The following is a 15,751-nucleotide window of genomic DNA, read 5'->3' on the forward strand; positions in this document are numbered from 1 at the left end:
TATGTCAAGATACTCCACTGAACTGTTCACCAAACCTGAGACCCCTCCCCCACCCCAACCCCTTCCCCGCCCACCAAGCTGTCAATAACAGAAACAAAGTACTTGTTTAAGAAGTTTGCAACACTTTTTAGCACTTATTACCAATGTCTCATTTATTTTTAGAGCTATCTGTTCCTTTTCGGCCCCACCTATCTCTGTCTTCACTATACCCCATACAGTTTTTATTTTCTTGCCTGATGTAATTATCTTTATCTCATAATAAAACTGCTTTGATTTTTGGATTACTTGCTTCAGTATTTTGTACTATTCTTTGTAATGCATTACACTGCTAAGTCTAGTGAATAAGTCACTCCCCTATTATTGTGATTCATTCTACAGTAGTATAATATTTGCTTGTACCCATCAAGACATGCCCATTCAGTTTCTATGTGATGTTCTGATAGGTCTGCTGAAATTGCATCTAAGTTTTAACCTTCTCGAATGGATACGAAAAGTATTTCTTTTCCATAAGGCATGTGACATTTTGTTGGAGAACACCTAAATGCCTAGGGACCGATGACCTTGCAGTTTGGTCCCTTCCCCCCCCCCCCCTCCCCCCCTCTTTTAAACCAACAAACCAACCTAAATGCATCTCCTGTAATGTCCTTGACTTTGTCCAAATAGCAGCATTTTGTTGAACTACAAGTAGTTTCAACTGTAACTATATTTAATCTTGGAGCTCTGTTTTTCAGATGAATTTATCCTACAAAAGTTGTAGTGAACACACTGAAAATCGACGAGTAGGATGGATACCGCTTTGGTCAGAGTGGATGCTTCTGGCAATTAGCCATGCAAGTAGCCTCTTACCAGAAACATTCAGATGCAAACTGTTATGCACAAGTAGTGTGATTCACTCTGAAAATATTATTCCTTTAGTCCTACTGTCAGGTATGCTCTATATGTGCAGGTTTTCTGTAGAGAAACTTGTAAATGTGGAAATAGTGTGCAACAGATAACAACTGCCACCAAAAACAAAATATTAATTGCATTTTGGATAGCTGCAGGGCAACTTTCATTTTTAGTGAGACTACTGATGATGACTGCATACGGTTCCAATAGATAATATCTGTGAAACCTTCTCTAACAAACATATTACACACCAGTTGATTCTTGGTTTATGGGTGGATGGTAGGCACACAATTAATTTAATGAAACTCTGTTTCACATTATCTCAAAGAGACTTCCACATTAAGAAATATAAAATTCTATGTTTATCTTATAAAACTTTATTCTTTAATACAAAACTTTTAAACAGGTCAGTTGGAGCTTGAGAGTGTTGTCATTTCAGATGTACTGTATACATCCATTTAGAGATATGACATTCAAACCTGTGCAAAGTTTCTGGAATGAAACCCACTCTGTATGATGTTTCATACATTTGCCTGAACATCTTACAGATGCTAAAACCTAATCAATAACTGGGAGTGTTTCACTACATTCAATACAAAAATAAACTAAATGACAGACGAATATACTAAAATGTACAAGTATTTCTACTATAGTAATAGACATATGACATATCTATGTAGTATGGTACAAAAATTATTGTCTATGTTGGTAGAACAGTTCCTTCATTATTATACATTGTATTTTATTTCTCCACTGCTCTTACACTAAAAACAATCAGCTGTTACATAGCTTAACATACTGTGCCTCCTGCTTCAACAAGAAACATATGAGCTGCTTGCCCAACTATGATTATCAATACCACTGTGCTCCACGAACATCTGATTTTTAAAACACTAGTACAATCATTAAATTAAGTGCGGCAGATTGTACTCTGTAGCTCAATCTTCTTACTGCTATTTATGGCTCGTTAAAGATAAATAGTTCTAAATGATAACAAAATTTATTACAGATAAACTGTACTAACTTATATTGATGGACAGAAATATGCCATTATCAATATATTTCAATATTCAAGATCTTCACAAGAATGCAACAGGAAGAATTTGAAATTGTGTAAAACTCCGTATCTGAAAAAACACTTACAATGTAGCACTTAATTTTAGGAACCATGCCAAATGTTTTTGGAATGAGGATTACGACATTTTCTCAATGTGAGACTTATACATAAATATTGGAATACAAATATCCCAATATGTTTCTCACTTCTCGAACATTTTCATTATTTCCTTGCTGGAATGTTCAAGTAGTCTCCTCTTAGAAAACTTCTTGGAAATTATTGTAATAATAGTTAACAGATGATGGTTTGTAATTGGTGGAACACCAATTGGCCATAAAAACTTGTTTGGTGAGCACCAAATGATATCTACTGAAACATTTTCTACAGCCCCTGTTGATGCATTTGATAGTACATGCCCCTTAATGTCATGAGCTGTTGATGTGATCCTTTTTCAAGTACTGCACCATTGCTTATTACATAGATTACATCAGCCTGCTGTATGGAACTTAGCCTGTGTGCAATGGTGATACATGTTCGCCCTTCTCTTGCCTGATCCAAAGCCTCTTGCACAACCTATAAATAACATTTAAAAGTATGGTTTTAAATCTGATTTCTTGTTAGCATACAATGATGTCATGGTAAACATTATTATATGTAGTCTGAATTATATGTAAAATTAGGAGTACACGTGCATATTAAATATCTATATCATATCTACTTACAAAAATTGGCCAAGTGCAAGTAGACTCATGCTATAGGGGTTCCGTACAAACTTAATTATGTGTATAGACAGTTCATCCATTCAAGGAAACAACAGTCTCAATGATTTTTGCTTTTTATCGGCACTGATACTGGCAAGATATCAGTCTCAGGAATTTCCTTTCAAGAATGTTTTAATTTTAAATTTTAAGTTGCAAGGACAAAAAAATTGTGTGTGTGTGTGTGTGTGTGTGTGTGTGTGTGTGTGTGTGTGTGTGTGTGTAATATAATTAAAAAGTAACAATTTTCTGATTTTTTCCTTTACTTGTACTGTGAAACCTTGCTTCTTCCAAAATTTCATGATTTTTAGGTCAATGGAAAGTACCCTACAGATCTCAGTAAGTGAATTTGCAAGTATCAAAATATTTGTCAAAAATGGCAATATCTTTTGACTGCATTGACTTAGAAAATTACGGTTTTTACACTGCCAAGGATCTGTAGACCTCGGTGTGTGACATGAATTTCACCTTGATACATCTATCCTTTACTGAGAAAAAGGGTTTTTAACAATCGGATTGACAGACAGACAGAAAGACTGGCAACAAAGTGATCCTATAAGGAATCTGTTTTTACTGACTGACTGGGGCCCTAGTAGCAAAATTTATTTACCTCTAGTTTTGTTATTCCTAATAAATATTCTGGTTACATAACATATATGAAAAAGCAAATAAAAAATGTAAATGTCGTGTGACTAGGGCCTCCGTTTCGGTAGACCATTCAACAGGTGCAAGTCTTTAGATTTGATGGCACTTTGGCAACTTGCGCATCGATGGGGATGAAATAATGATGATTAGGACAACACAACACCCAGTCCCTCAGCGGAGAAAATCTCCGACCCAGCCGGGAATCGAACCCGGACCCGGGGATTGCCATTCTGTTCCGCTGACCACTCAGCTACTTGGGGCGGACAAAAAGCAAGTGAATACACAAGTATGAGCGTAAACTTTGAGATTTTGCTTACGCATCTGTCAAACAAGTACACTTCAAAGCAGTTTAGAACTGCCGAGTGCTTCAAAATGGTGTAACAAGCTAAAATTAATATAATTTTACATTGAATAGGATAGATTTTATGCGTTATTAGGGATATGCAACCTATATAAACTCATCACTTTAAGATTCTAGCACTGATTTTTACCATCTGACGACACGATCGAGGAACTCTGACATATATAAATAAAGAAAAAAGTCAACTGGAAACCAAAGACCAGTATAAAAATATTACAATGAGCATGAATACAGTGAACAAATAATATCAGGCATTTGAAATGTTACCTTAACAGTTTAATTTTTGTTGAGCCAAAGGCTGAAAGCACTGTAGCTAAGAGATGTAAGAAAAGCATACCAAGCTAATATACTCTACAAAATAATAAAGCTTTACCACTTTTATTTACTTGACTGGAGCATGTGAGACAACTGTATTTGTGCTGAAAATACATATTACATAACTGAGATTTTAGTCTTGTATACATAAGTTATGACTACTGTTCAGTTATTGGTGAAGTAATTAATGATGCCATAACATATTTGTTCCCATGACAGCTATTCTCTTTCCCACACCATCCTTTACCCAAAATTAATCAAAGGGCATCTGACATCAGAGTTCCCTGTCATATTACTGTACAAGCCCTGTGGTTTGAGGATGATTCTCCAGCTGATCTTCAGTTTGTTTCTGGCAATAAATGTGCGATGACTGCCTTGATAATATTTTTTATTTGTGGGGTAAAAAATCACATAACATAATGATTTGATTTAGTTGCTTAACTTTCATCCTGCTACAATACCTTTTGATGGAGTTCAGGAATACATCTTCAGTAAACTGCTCATCCACTGTTATTGATGTCATCAATTCTTACAAAACTTGTCTCAGTTTAAATGCACAGTTCAAAGTCAAACCATAGTCATGCAATAATGTGCTGTGACAAATAGTTTCATAGTACTTGCAATTTGTGCAATCTTGTTTCTTTGTTATTAGCTCTCATTTACTATCTGCTCATTCCCCCTCATTTATGTACGTACCATGCAGTCAGAAGCACGTTCACTGGTTGTTGATTTACATGAATCAGCAGAATCAGGGGCAACAGGACAGGGGGATAATTACTGGCAGTGAAGGCAGAGATGACACTAGTGGTTTTTTGCTACAAGCATTTGGCATCAAAGAGATACACTTGCCTTAAAGGTCAAGGCTGTGTGGAAAAGAATATTTCACATCAAAAACTAAAAAAAAATGAGACATGTGATTTAAAATAGGATCATGAGAAATTTAACTTTGAAAGTGAATTAAGAATTTGAAGAATTCACTAGACAGTGCACATAATATTCCATATTAGGGGAATCTCCCATCCTCCTCATGAGTTTGACTGATCGCCAAGATCTGAGTGAACTGCCCTTACTTTTCAGACTTGCTCCACCTATTAGGTTTTTTTTTATCCTTGAGGAAGAAACTGACAATTCTGAAAGCCAGGGTATGCAGTACCAAAAAGTTCGCCTCATAAACTAATGGCCAGCATTTCTTTCATATTTTTCAAATAAGTTTTGTTTTAGAACTCTTACCTTCTCACTTTCATTGTCAAGTGCTGAGGTTGCTTCATCCAGCAGTAAGACTTTTGGATTTCTGACAAGAGCCCTAGCAATGGCTATTCTTTGTTTTTGCCCACCAGACAGTTGAGTTCCCTTTTGCCCCAGTCGAGTTTCATAACCCTTGAAAGACAGAAGTAAACAAGCAAACATTAGGTAAGATTAGTTATTGATGAAGAGGCCAAACTGAAGTTTCAAAAGAATTTAATTTTTCACATTGATACAAATATATCCTCTTTAACATATGTGTAACATAACCATTAAAATACGCATTTGAAACAAAAGTTATGAGTCATTTAAAACATCAAATTGGCAAACTGTGGCTTCACACTAAAGCATCTTACACAAGACTTTATGATTTATGTGTATATATTTAATTCTTGAAGCCAAAGCAGTTAGAATGACTACAGTTCATACCACCACTGCCCCCCCCCCCCCCCCCCCTCTCTCTCTCTCTCTCTCTCTCTCTCTCTCTCTCTCTCTCTGTGTGTGTGTGTGTGTGTGTGTGTGTGTGTGTGTGTGTGTGTGTGTGTGTGTGAGAGAGAGAGAGAGAGAGAGAGAGAGAGAGAGAGAGAGAATATCTCATCATGTAACATGTACAAATTCTCAAACACTTCTTTCACATTTCTTCATCTATGAAAAACAATTTTAGCTGTTAACAGTACCAAGTGTCAACACTGGATAAGTTTATGACCTAAAATTGCTTCACCAACTACTGTAATTAGATTCTCATCTTATGTTGCACTTTCTCTGAGCTTGAAGTTTATTCCTTGTTCCACATTTTTTTGAGGATTCATAATATCCATATCTGTGATGGAGCAATCACTTCCACCTAACCAGCTCTCCTTTCACACTATGTTGCTGTATAGGTCTGATTGTAACTTATTGGAAATAACTTTTTTTAACTTTTATATCAGAATGTGGGTGAATGACATACATAAGATAGAAAGCACAAATTTTGGATTTTGAGTTATTGTAATTTTTATGTTCAGCATTAAATTCTGAACAATTTGTAAAAGAAAGTATATTTCTATCTCTAAATTTGAATGAGTTACGAAATGTTGAATATTGTTGACTAAATTTCTTCAAGTTGTTGTACTGTCATTATATAAAATACTTTGGTTATAAACTATAAAACATATATTTCAACCCTATTAGAATGGCTTTTGTCTGGGTAAAACTGGTTTGGCAGGAGGAAAGGCAGCTCTATTACAGGCTACTTACAAAAAAGGATAGAGGGTAGGAAAGATGATCTTTGTGGACTAGCCAGTTTGCCAGTGTTTGGCAAGTCTGCAAATAAGGGCTTGGCTCCTGGTGGACATGTTTTCTTACTGGCATGTGCAGAAATACACTGACAGTTCCTCTATACCAGTTTGTTTAGGCTGCTCCATCCATGCCTAGGGAGGCTTCTGCTCTGCAACTGCATGTAGCCCACTGAACTGGGATAGCCAGCAGCCAGAACACCAAAGTTTGTAGCCATCCTTTCTATTGATATTGCCACGTTGCCACTTATAGCCTTCACATATGACCAGAAATTCCTTGGATTATGTGAATGGTCTTTCAATAATATTCTGCACTCTTGACAGCCAAATGTGTGTCATTTTAGCATCTCCCTACATGGGGTGCAACGTGTAGATAACCTCCAAGATGGTGCACCCCGGGCAATGGACTGCGCTAGGAGGATGGCAGAAAGTCTACACAAATGGCTGCTGAACTAGATCACTGATCTCTCACGGCCACATACAGTGACAAAACAAGAAAAATAAGAATGCTATCATCAAAAAAGGCTCTTCTGAGAGCCAACAGACTAAAGATATTGGACCCATCGTCCATGTTCTGCAAATTAATGTAGAAGGCCTGACAAGGGATAAATGTGACTACATAAGCAAGCTGGCTAACAATCATAAAATCGACATCATAGCACTCCAAGAAACTTATCAAGTGCAGGAGCACATAACAGCATGCACCATTCCATGCTACAGGATGGTCACAGCACTGCCATAGCACATTCATGGATCCGCTCTCTACCTTGGTAACAACATTACTGGGTACAAAGAAGTGATATGCCAAGAAATTAATGACATAGAAATAATTGCTATTGAACTTAATGGAATGACCACAGCAGCCGTTTATAAGGCCACACTAAGTAAATGGCCAACACCAGCTTTACCAGTACTGCCCAGCCCCTGCGTGTATGTGGGGGATTTTAATAGCTGTCACACTCTCTGGGGGTATAGCAACATCGACGAAAACGGAGAAACTCTGAGTGGATTGAAGCACAAGACATGTATGTGATATATGATGCCAAGGACCCTAAGACATTCCAGTCAGCCAGATGGCAAACAGATACCAATACTGATCTCTGCATTGTGTCCACTGATCAGAATAGAGTCCCACTATACCATAAAAAAAGAGTCCTGAAACACTTTCCAAAGAGCCAACATTGTCCCACCATACTTAACATAAGCCTCTAAATCCCAGTAGTAAAATCTATCAATAAACCACGATGGAACTTTAAGAAAGCTAATGTGGCAAAATATGCTCAAGAAGTTGATCAAAATTTGTGCTGGATTACCCCAAAGCAAGAAAACTATAAACGATTCACTGGAGTCGTCATCGCTGCAGCCAAAAGGAATATACCACGCGGAGTTAGACAACAGTATATTCCTTGCTGGGACAATAACAAACTTTATGATAAATGCCAAGAAACAGGAAACCCTGAAATCGGTGGACAAATATTAGAGGAACTAAACACACACAGAAAACGCAAGTGGCAGGAACTCACATCCCAGCTGAATTTTACACATTCCATCAGAAAAGCTTGGTCATTATTGAGGAAACTTGGTAACTCCTCTTCAGCACGCCACCAGGAACCTAAAATAAAACTGTCGGAGATGGAAATGCACATAAAGGCACGTGCTGAGAAAACCCCTTTTGATCCAGCAACTGAAGATGAAACTAAAGAAGAACTACATGAACTTGACAAAACTCTGAATGATGAAACATCGCTTTTGTGGTGTCACCGCCAGACACCACACTTGCTAGGTGGTAGCCTTTAAATCAGCCGCGGTCCGCTAGTATACGTCGGACCCGCGTGTCGCCACTATCAGTGATTGCAGACCGAGCGCCGCCACACGGCAGGTCTAGAGAGACTTCCTAGCACTCGGCCCAGTTGTACAGCCGACTTTGCTAGAGATGGTTCACTGACAAATTACGCTCTCATTTGCCGAGACGATAGTTAGCATAGCCTTCAGCTACGTCATTTGCTACGACCTAGCAAGGCGCCATTATCATTTGCTATTTATCTTGTGATGCATGTACGGTCAGACCGATGTTCACCAATTATGGATTAAAGTTAAGTATTCCATCAGCAACGTACTTTATTTGCCAGTCTCAATCCCTTTAACTGTTCCAGACCTCATGCCAGCCTGCGTCAGCTTAAACGCGTGCCTTTCGGCTTCCTGTCATAGTGGCTTGGCTGTCGTGCCAAGTCACAACAGCTTTCATCACCATTTAGCGAAGAGGAAATGAAGGGTGTGATAAAGACCTTAAAAATACGCAAAGCGGCGGAATTGGGTGGTATATTCCCACAATTTATAAAACACCTCAGACCTAATGGAAAAGTGTGGCTAAGAAACTTTTACACAAACATTTTAAACACTGGAATAGTCCCACCACAATTTAAAATAGCCCACACGCTAGCAGTCCTTAAACCTGGAGAGCTACCAGAAGATCCAACTAGCTACCGCCCCATCGCCCTCTTGAGTGTATGCTTTAAGTTGTTGGAACACCTAATACTTAATAGAATTCAGTACATTGTGGATGGAATAACCCCTACATATTAGGCAGGTTTCATAAACAAGTGCAGCTGTTACGAACAAGTTTTAGCCCTGACATCATATATAGAAAGCGGATTCCAGAACAGGATGAAGTCAAATGTAGCTTTTGTTGATCTGCCGTTGGCATACGACACTGTGTGGCTCCAGGGTCTTATGCTTAAGTTCAAGAGACACATTCCTAGTTTAAAACTGGCAACCTTAATGAACAACATGCTGACGAACAGGTCTTTCAAAGTGAGCATCGGCCACAACACCAGCAGATCGTATAAAATAAAAAATGGCCTCCCTCAAAGATCTGTGTTGGCTCCAACCCTTTTTAATTTATATATTTGCGACTTGCCAAATACAGTCAGCAGGAAATTTTGCCACGCCGATGATTTGGCACTAGTTGTACAAACTAAAACACTTGGGGAAGGAGCGAACATACTCACAGAAGATCTGGAGTCCTTGAATTCCTAATCCAACCAAGACTGAGGCGTGTGCTTTCCACTTGAACAATAAAATGGCCCACCAGGAACTGAATGTGAACTTCTAGGAACAAAGAGTCAAACACAACTTCAACCCCAAACACCTTGGCATAACACTAGACCACTCCCTGACTTACAAAGAACATCTAGAAAACGTAAGCCAAAAGCTAAAGAGTTGCAACAACATTCTGAGAAAATTGGCTGGCTCGACTTGGGGACTCAAGCACCTTACGTACTGCCGCAATAGCCCTGGTATATCCTGTTGGCGAATATTTCTCTGCTGTCTGGCATTCGAGAACTCATACTAAGAAAATTGAAGTCCAGTTGAACGAGTGTATGAGGATAATAACGGGTACTATTAAATCCACCCCAGTCCCTTGGCTGCATACTCTAAGTAATATCCCACCTCCACAATAGAGAAGGCAAGAAGCAGCAGCAAGAGAGTGGTCAAAAATTCATGACTCAGATTACCCACAGAATCTACCAATCCATGAAGTTTTGAATGAAATACCATCGACCCAATTGAAGTCACGGAAGCCTATATGGGTTAATACACAAGAACATCAACCTGACATCATGGAGCAATGGCGGCACTTTTGGAATGATTCTGGAATTAATAAACAAGGTATCCAAGATCCTACTCTGGAATTACCGGGCTTTGACCTGAAGAGCTGTACCTGGACAAAATTAAACCATATCAGAATGGGCCATGCAAGATTCAATGCATATAAATACAAGTGGAGTCTATGCGACTCACCAGCCTGTGACTGTGGAGCACCAGAACAGAACATCCACCATATTATTGAGGAATGCCCCTTAAGAAGATATGCCGGACCTGTCTCTGAGGTTATATATGTGAAACCCTCTACTTTGGATTGGCTGAGAAATCTAGATATTGAGCTTTAAAAATATGAATGAGTTTCTAGTCAGTCTTGCCAAGCTTTTAACGTGTAGTTAGTTTGTCTTGAGTGTTTATACTTTACCCTTTTGTGCTACTGCTTGTTTTTTACACATGTACTATTTACACATTGTTTTGTTTTATACATTTCATTTACATAACGTTGTACTTAAATAAAATATTGTCACTGTATTGCCATACGCAAAATAAATAAATAAATCTCCCTATACGTATCCCTCTATTTTATTTTACCCTACTGTGCAATAGTCTCTCTTTATTACAGTGACTATAAACTATAGAGCCCCCCTCCATCACAGATTGTTCTGCTGGGTACATATGTATCCAGTCTGTGGTCAATTACTTTTTTAAACATGAGCCACAGTTCCTCTAAATGCTCCTCTCTTGAGCTAAAAGTTTGAAATTCCTCACTAAGATATGAGAGTACTCCTTCTTTATCTAGTTTACTGAATATATAAATCTTTGTACTCCATTTAGCTGTTCTTTGTACTTTGGTAATCACTGATGCTGCAACTGCCTCACGGCCAATGATACCAGTTTTGATGTCGACATCCTTAAAAATGTCAGTCAATTTCTTGCTATCCCAACCCAGGGACCATGAAGACCCATCAGGCAGTATTCACATGGATGATGTCCATTAGGTTGCAATGCTGCAATTGTCGGGACTGCACTCACTGACATAAGCACTGCCATAACCCACATCTGTCTCGCCAGCCTATCACGGCCCGCAACCACACTTTAAAGCCAGCAGTGTGGTTGCTCTGTCCATTATTTGTGATTTCGCTGCATTATCATATAGATCTCAACACATTGTTGTCTTTATTCTGAATTTGGTAAGTCTTAGTATTTGATATTGGTTTGCTGTTTACACTCTTGACCAGTTGGCCAGCGACGATTGGTTCTGAAGTTGCTCCTATACTTATCTGATTCCAATAACTATATATTTGTTGCCATTAGAACTAATATAGTTTCATCAGGAGTGGGGTTCCAAACTGTATGCTTTTGGTAGTTTTCAGACAAGGCATTTAGATTGTTTCATGGGATGTCTTGTCACAATTTTAATTATCCAACTTTGCTGTTGGATGATTAAAGTCTCCTCCGATGATCACAGTATCATTGGAGAACATATATACTAGTGAACTGAGGCTTTCTCTTAAGTTTTCTGTTACATCAGGGGGTAAGTCTGGTGGTTCATAGAAGGGCCCAATTATAATTTTATTCCCACATCTTGCGAGTCCTGCCCAAACAATCTTACACACAGCTTCAATTTATATCTCAGTAGACCTGAGTCTCTTGTCTAATGCAACAAACATGCCACCACATTTCCCCATTAGCCTATCCTTTTGATACATGCTTAAATTTTCCCCAAGTGTCACTGCTGTCAACTTCTGGTTTTAAACAGCTTTTTGTACCTAGTATTGTGTGAGCTTCACTGCTTTTTAGGGGCACTTGAACATCTGGCACTTTGTTGCTAATACTTTGGCACTTACCCAAAAAAACCTTCCGTGCACCCAAAAACCATTGTGTGCACCCACACATAGTCAGATATGTGAATATTAACTCTGATGTGTAGTGCATCCTGACCCATTTTGTGAGACCCTAAAGTTCTCAACACTGCAGTGCAAATCAAGAAAGTTCTCTTCACACTCGCTGATTCGAGCTTTCCACCTGACTCAGAACCAAAATGCCATGATTTGTCCTGGGAACAATGCTACAGATTTTGCAATTCATTGAAACCCATGAGCAAGGCTGGTATTCTCAACTTCCTTTGCCAGTCGCTAAAATGATCTAAATTTGACCCCTGAGCTCAGCAAATAGACATTGTTTGTCCCAGTGTACACCACAATCTGCAGTTGGTTGCCTCCTGTTCCCTCAGTGGATGCTAGAATTTCCTCTTCAATTTGTTGAATGAGGGTCCTGAGCACAGTGGATCAGTGGACGTTGGCCTGAGTGTAGCCCATCATGCACATTAATCATTCTTGGCCTCAGCCAATTTTGAACTTAACTGTCACTAAGAGCACAACTGATCTGACAGTGAATTTCTAGTACTGCCAAGTTTCTCACACTCAAGAATCGAATTACAGATATTATCTGACAGGTGGTGGGCAACTTAACTTTCTTATGCATTGTACAATGAAGAGCCAAATAAACTGTACACCTGCCTAATATCTGGTCCCCGCAAGCACGCAGAAGTGCCGCAGCATTTCATGGCATGGACTTGACTAACATCTGAAGTAGTGGTGGAGGGAACTGACACCATGAATCCTGCAGGGCTGTCCATAAATCCGAAGGAGAACAAGGGGGTGGAGCTCTCTTTTGAACAGCATGTTGAAAGACGTCCCAGATATGCTCAATAATGTTCATGCCTGGCAAGTTTGGTGGCCAGCAGAAGAGTTTAAACTCAGTTAAACTCAGAAGAGTGTTCCTGGGGCCACTCTGTAGCAATTCTGGACATTTGGGGTGTCACATTGTCCTGCTGCAATTGTCCAAGTCCATCGGAATGCACAATGGACATGAATGGATGAAGATGGTCAGACAGGATGCTTACGTACATGTCACCTCTCAGAGTCATGCCCCACACCATTACAGATTCTCCACCAGCTTGAACCGTCCCCTGCTGATATCCAGGGTCCATGGATTCGTGAGGTTGTCTGCATACCGGTACACATCCATTTGCTCGATACAATTTGAAACAAGACTCATTGCTCGATACAATTTGAAATGACACTCAACCAACTAGGCAACATGTTTCCAGTCATCTACAGTTCAAGGTCAGTGTTGATGGGCCCAGATGAGGCATAAAGCTTTGTGTCTTGCAGTCATCAAGGGTACACAAGTGAGCCTTCGGCTCCGAAAGCCCATATCCATGATGTTTCATTGAATGGTTCACACCCTGACAACTGTTGATGGCCCAGCACTGAAATCTACAACAATTTGCGAAAGGTTTGCACTTCTGTCATGTTGAACAATTCTCTTCAGTAGTCGTTAGTCCCACTCCTGCAGGATTTCTTCCAGCTACAGCAATGTCAGAGATTTGATGTTTTACCGGATTCCTGATAGTCACGGTACACTTGTGAAATGGTCCTATGGGAAAATCCCCACTTCATCACTATCTTGGAGATGCTGTGTCCCATCGCTTACATGCCGAGTGTAACACCACATTCAAACTCATTTAAATCTTGATAACCTGCCATTGTAGCAGCAGTAACCAATTTAAAACTGCACCAGACACTTGTTGGCCTTTATAGGCATTGCTGACCACAGCATCAAATTCTGCCTTTTTACATATCTCTGTATTTGAATATGCATGCCTATACCAATTTCTTTGGCACTTCAGTGTATATCTCTACAGCTCAGCACACAGACAGATGATACAGTTGCAAATGGCATATACACAAGCACAAAACATTCTGGGAGCAGATGTGCATGCGCACTGTGGTGACTTGGCACCATTCTTGCACCCATTCACAAATGGACCTTATCTAAAAAAATACCCTTGTACAAATATAAATGTTGCACTCATAATATTATGAGCTCACAGCCATAGTTGACATGGAGACTGGACAATGAATAGTGAACCATTTGTCTTATAACATACACTTTTTAACCCTTCAAGCTGGAAAATCGCATACATACTCACATGTCATCAACTTGACCAAATACTAGCCAAATGCAGTTTTGCAAGCAAAACTGGTTTTACTCTGTCATATGTTGTAACAGGCAACACTATTTTCTCTGCTAAATTTAGTTGTGTCTGCACTGATGTCTCATTAAGATCTTTGTTGGAAAGTTAGTGAGTCAGAAGAATCATGAACTGCAAACTGTCTTCATAGAAAGAAAATGTGGTGCATGAATATATTTAGAAGGGTAGTAAATATTATAGTGCAGATTTCCTTTATTGTTTATCAAGTCACTAACAAGGCAAAGGAAGACACACATACACAATTTAGGCTTTTTTAATAACAGAACAACTGGAAACTCACAGGAAGAGACTGCAATGTTTAAACATGATAAAGGTCTACTGTCAAAAATTTCTGAAAATTTAGTTAATTGTATACAACTAATTGATGCATCAGAGCAATTTAAATAAAATGCTGCATCCCTATAGCAGCTAGTTGTATGAACTACTACCAACAGGACAGGTGTGAGCACAGAATCTATCAGCCTGAAGTGCTAAGAGTATAAGTAAGGACAGAATACACAGCAAATATTAACAATACAATTAACTTATATAAAATTACAGCTGATGAGATGGAGCAATATTCTAAAATTATTCAATTTTTCATGAGAATGAAGTTTTATTTACATAATAAAGCTAATGATCAATAACATTCAGCTTAAATTATTAGTTCATCCTTCATTAACCCCTCGACTGAATAGTAACATGGATGTGATTGATTTAGTGGGGTTAAAAACTGTATTAAATTTAACTGTACGTTATCATAAAGGAAACTGGAGCCCCTATTGTTGAAGCTAAACAAAATGTTTACAAAACAAGAAAAGAAATGCAAAGTGTAAGTAGAAGATACAAGATGCTAACAGAAATTTGAACTTAAAAACATTAGAAGGGAACATGAACTGTTTTCAGGAAACACATTTTTTAAATATCATACCAAAATATTAATTACATAAATGGGATAACTTAACATTTACACTGCTTTTGTAGACAAAATTCTAATTGTGTGTTTGAATTTCCTAAAATTTTTATTGTTTGTATTGGAGCACAGGGACAAAGCTTTCAAGTTTTTTTCAAAATTCAATAAATGCAAAGATAGAAGATGAAAGTTTTGTTAACATTCAAAGTGATTTTTTGTTAGTTTTTTAGCTTTAACATTAATTACAAAGAATGCTACTTTATAGTTCACTTTGCATTGAAATGCAATAATGTACTATAATATGACACATTAGTATTATACTTTTCCATAAATGTTCAATAGGCAAAAGCACAAATATCACCAAACATTGCTGAAACATAACACAACCCACTGGCTTCAGCGATACTACACTAGACATCTATTGATAACTCTATTGATCACTTTAACAATGTCCTTATAAAACTCTTCTGCTCCTCTGGTATGTTAAAATGCCTCATATGTTTTAAGACATCTTTCTTCATTTCCTTGCTGACAAAGTTTATCTTTTCTAAGGTAGCTGCTTTCCTCACTTCCTGGTTGCAGCTTACAGATTTTCATACCTCAACCTGTACAGGACTTTCTTCACTAGTGTCCAATATTGACACCAATACCTTCAT

At 38.4% G+C, this 15,751-nt stretch overlaps 1 protein-coding gene across 1 annotated transcript in view; it reads right to left on the bottom strand.

Moving 5' to 3' along the window:
* Positions 1-1,249: 1,249 nt before the first annotated feature.
* The window catches only part of LOC126094634 (multidrug resistance protein homolog 49-like), a 437,775-nt gene continuing 423,273 nt past the window's right edge, over positions 1,250-15,751 (bottom strand). The window contains exons 23-24 of the mRNA XM_049909121.1: positions 5,255-5,401; positions 1,250-2,518 (exon numbers count right to left, since the gene is read on the bottom strand). Coding sequence (XP_049765078.1) covers positions 2,327-2,518; positions 5,255-5,401 — 339 coding nt within the window. The 3' untranslated portion in view covers positions 1,250-2,326. The remainder of the gene's footprint in view (positions 2,519-5,254; positions 5,402-15,751) is intronic.

This window comes from Schistocerca cancellata, chromosome 8, assembly GCF_023864275.1.
Source record: "Schistocerca cancellata isolate TAMUIC-IGC-003103 chromosome 8, iqSchCanc2.1, whole genome shotgun sequence".
Classification (NCBI taxonomy): domain Eukaryota; kingdom Metazoa; phylum Arthropoda; class Insecta; order Orthoptera; family Acrididae; genus Schistocerca; species Schistocerca cancellata.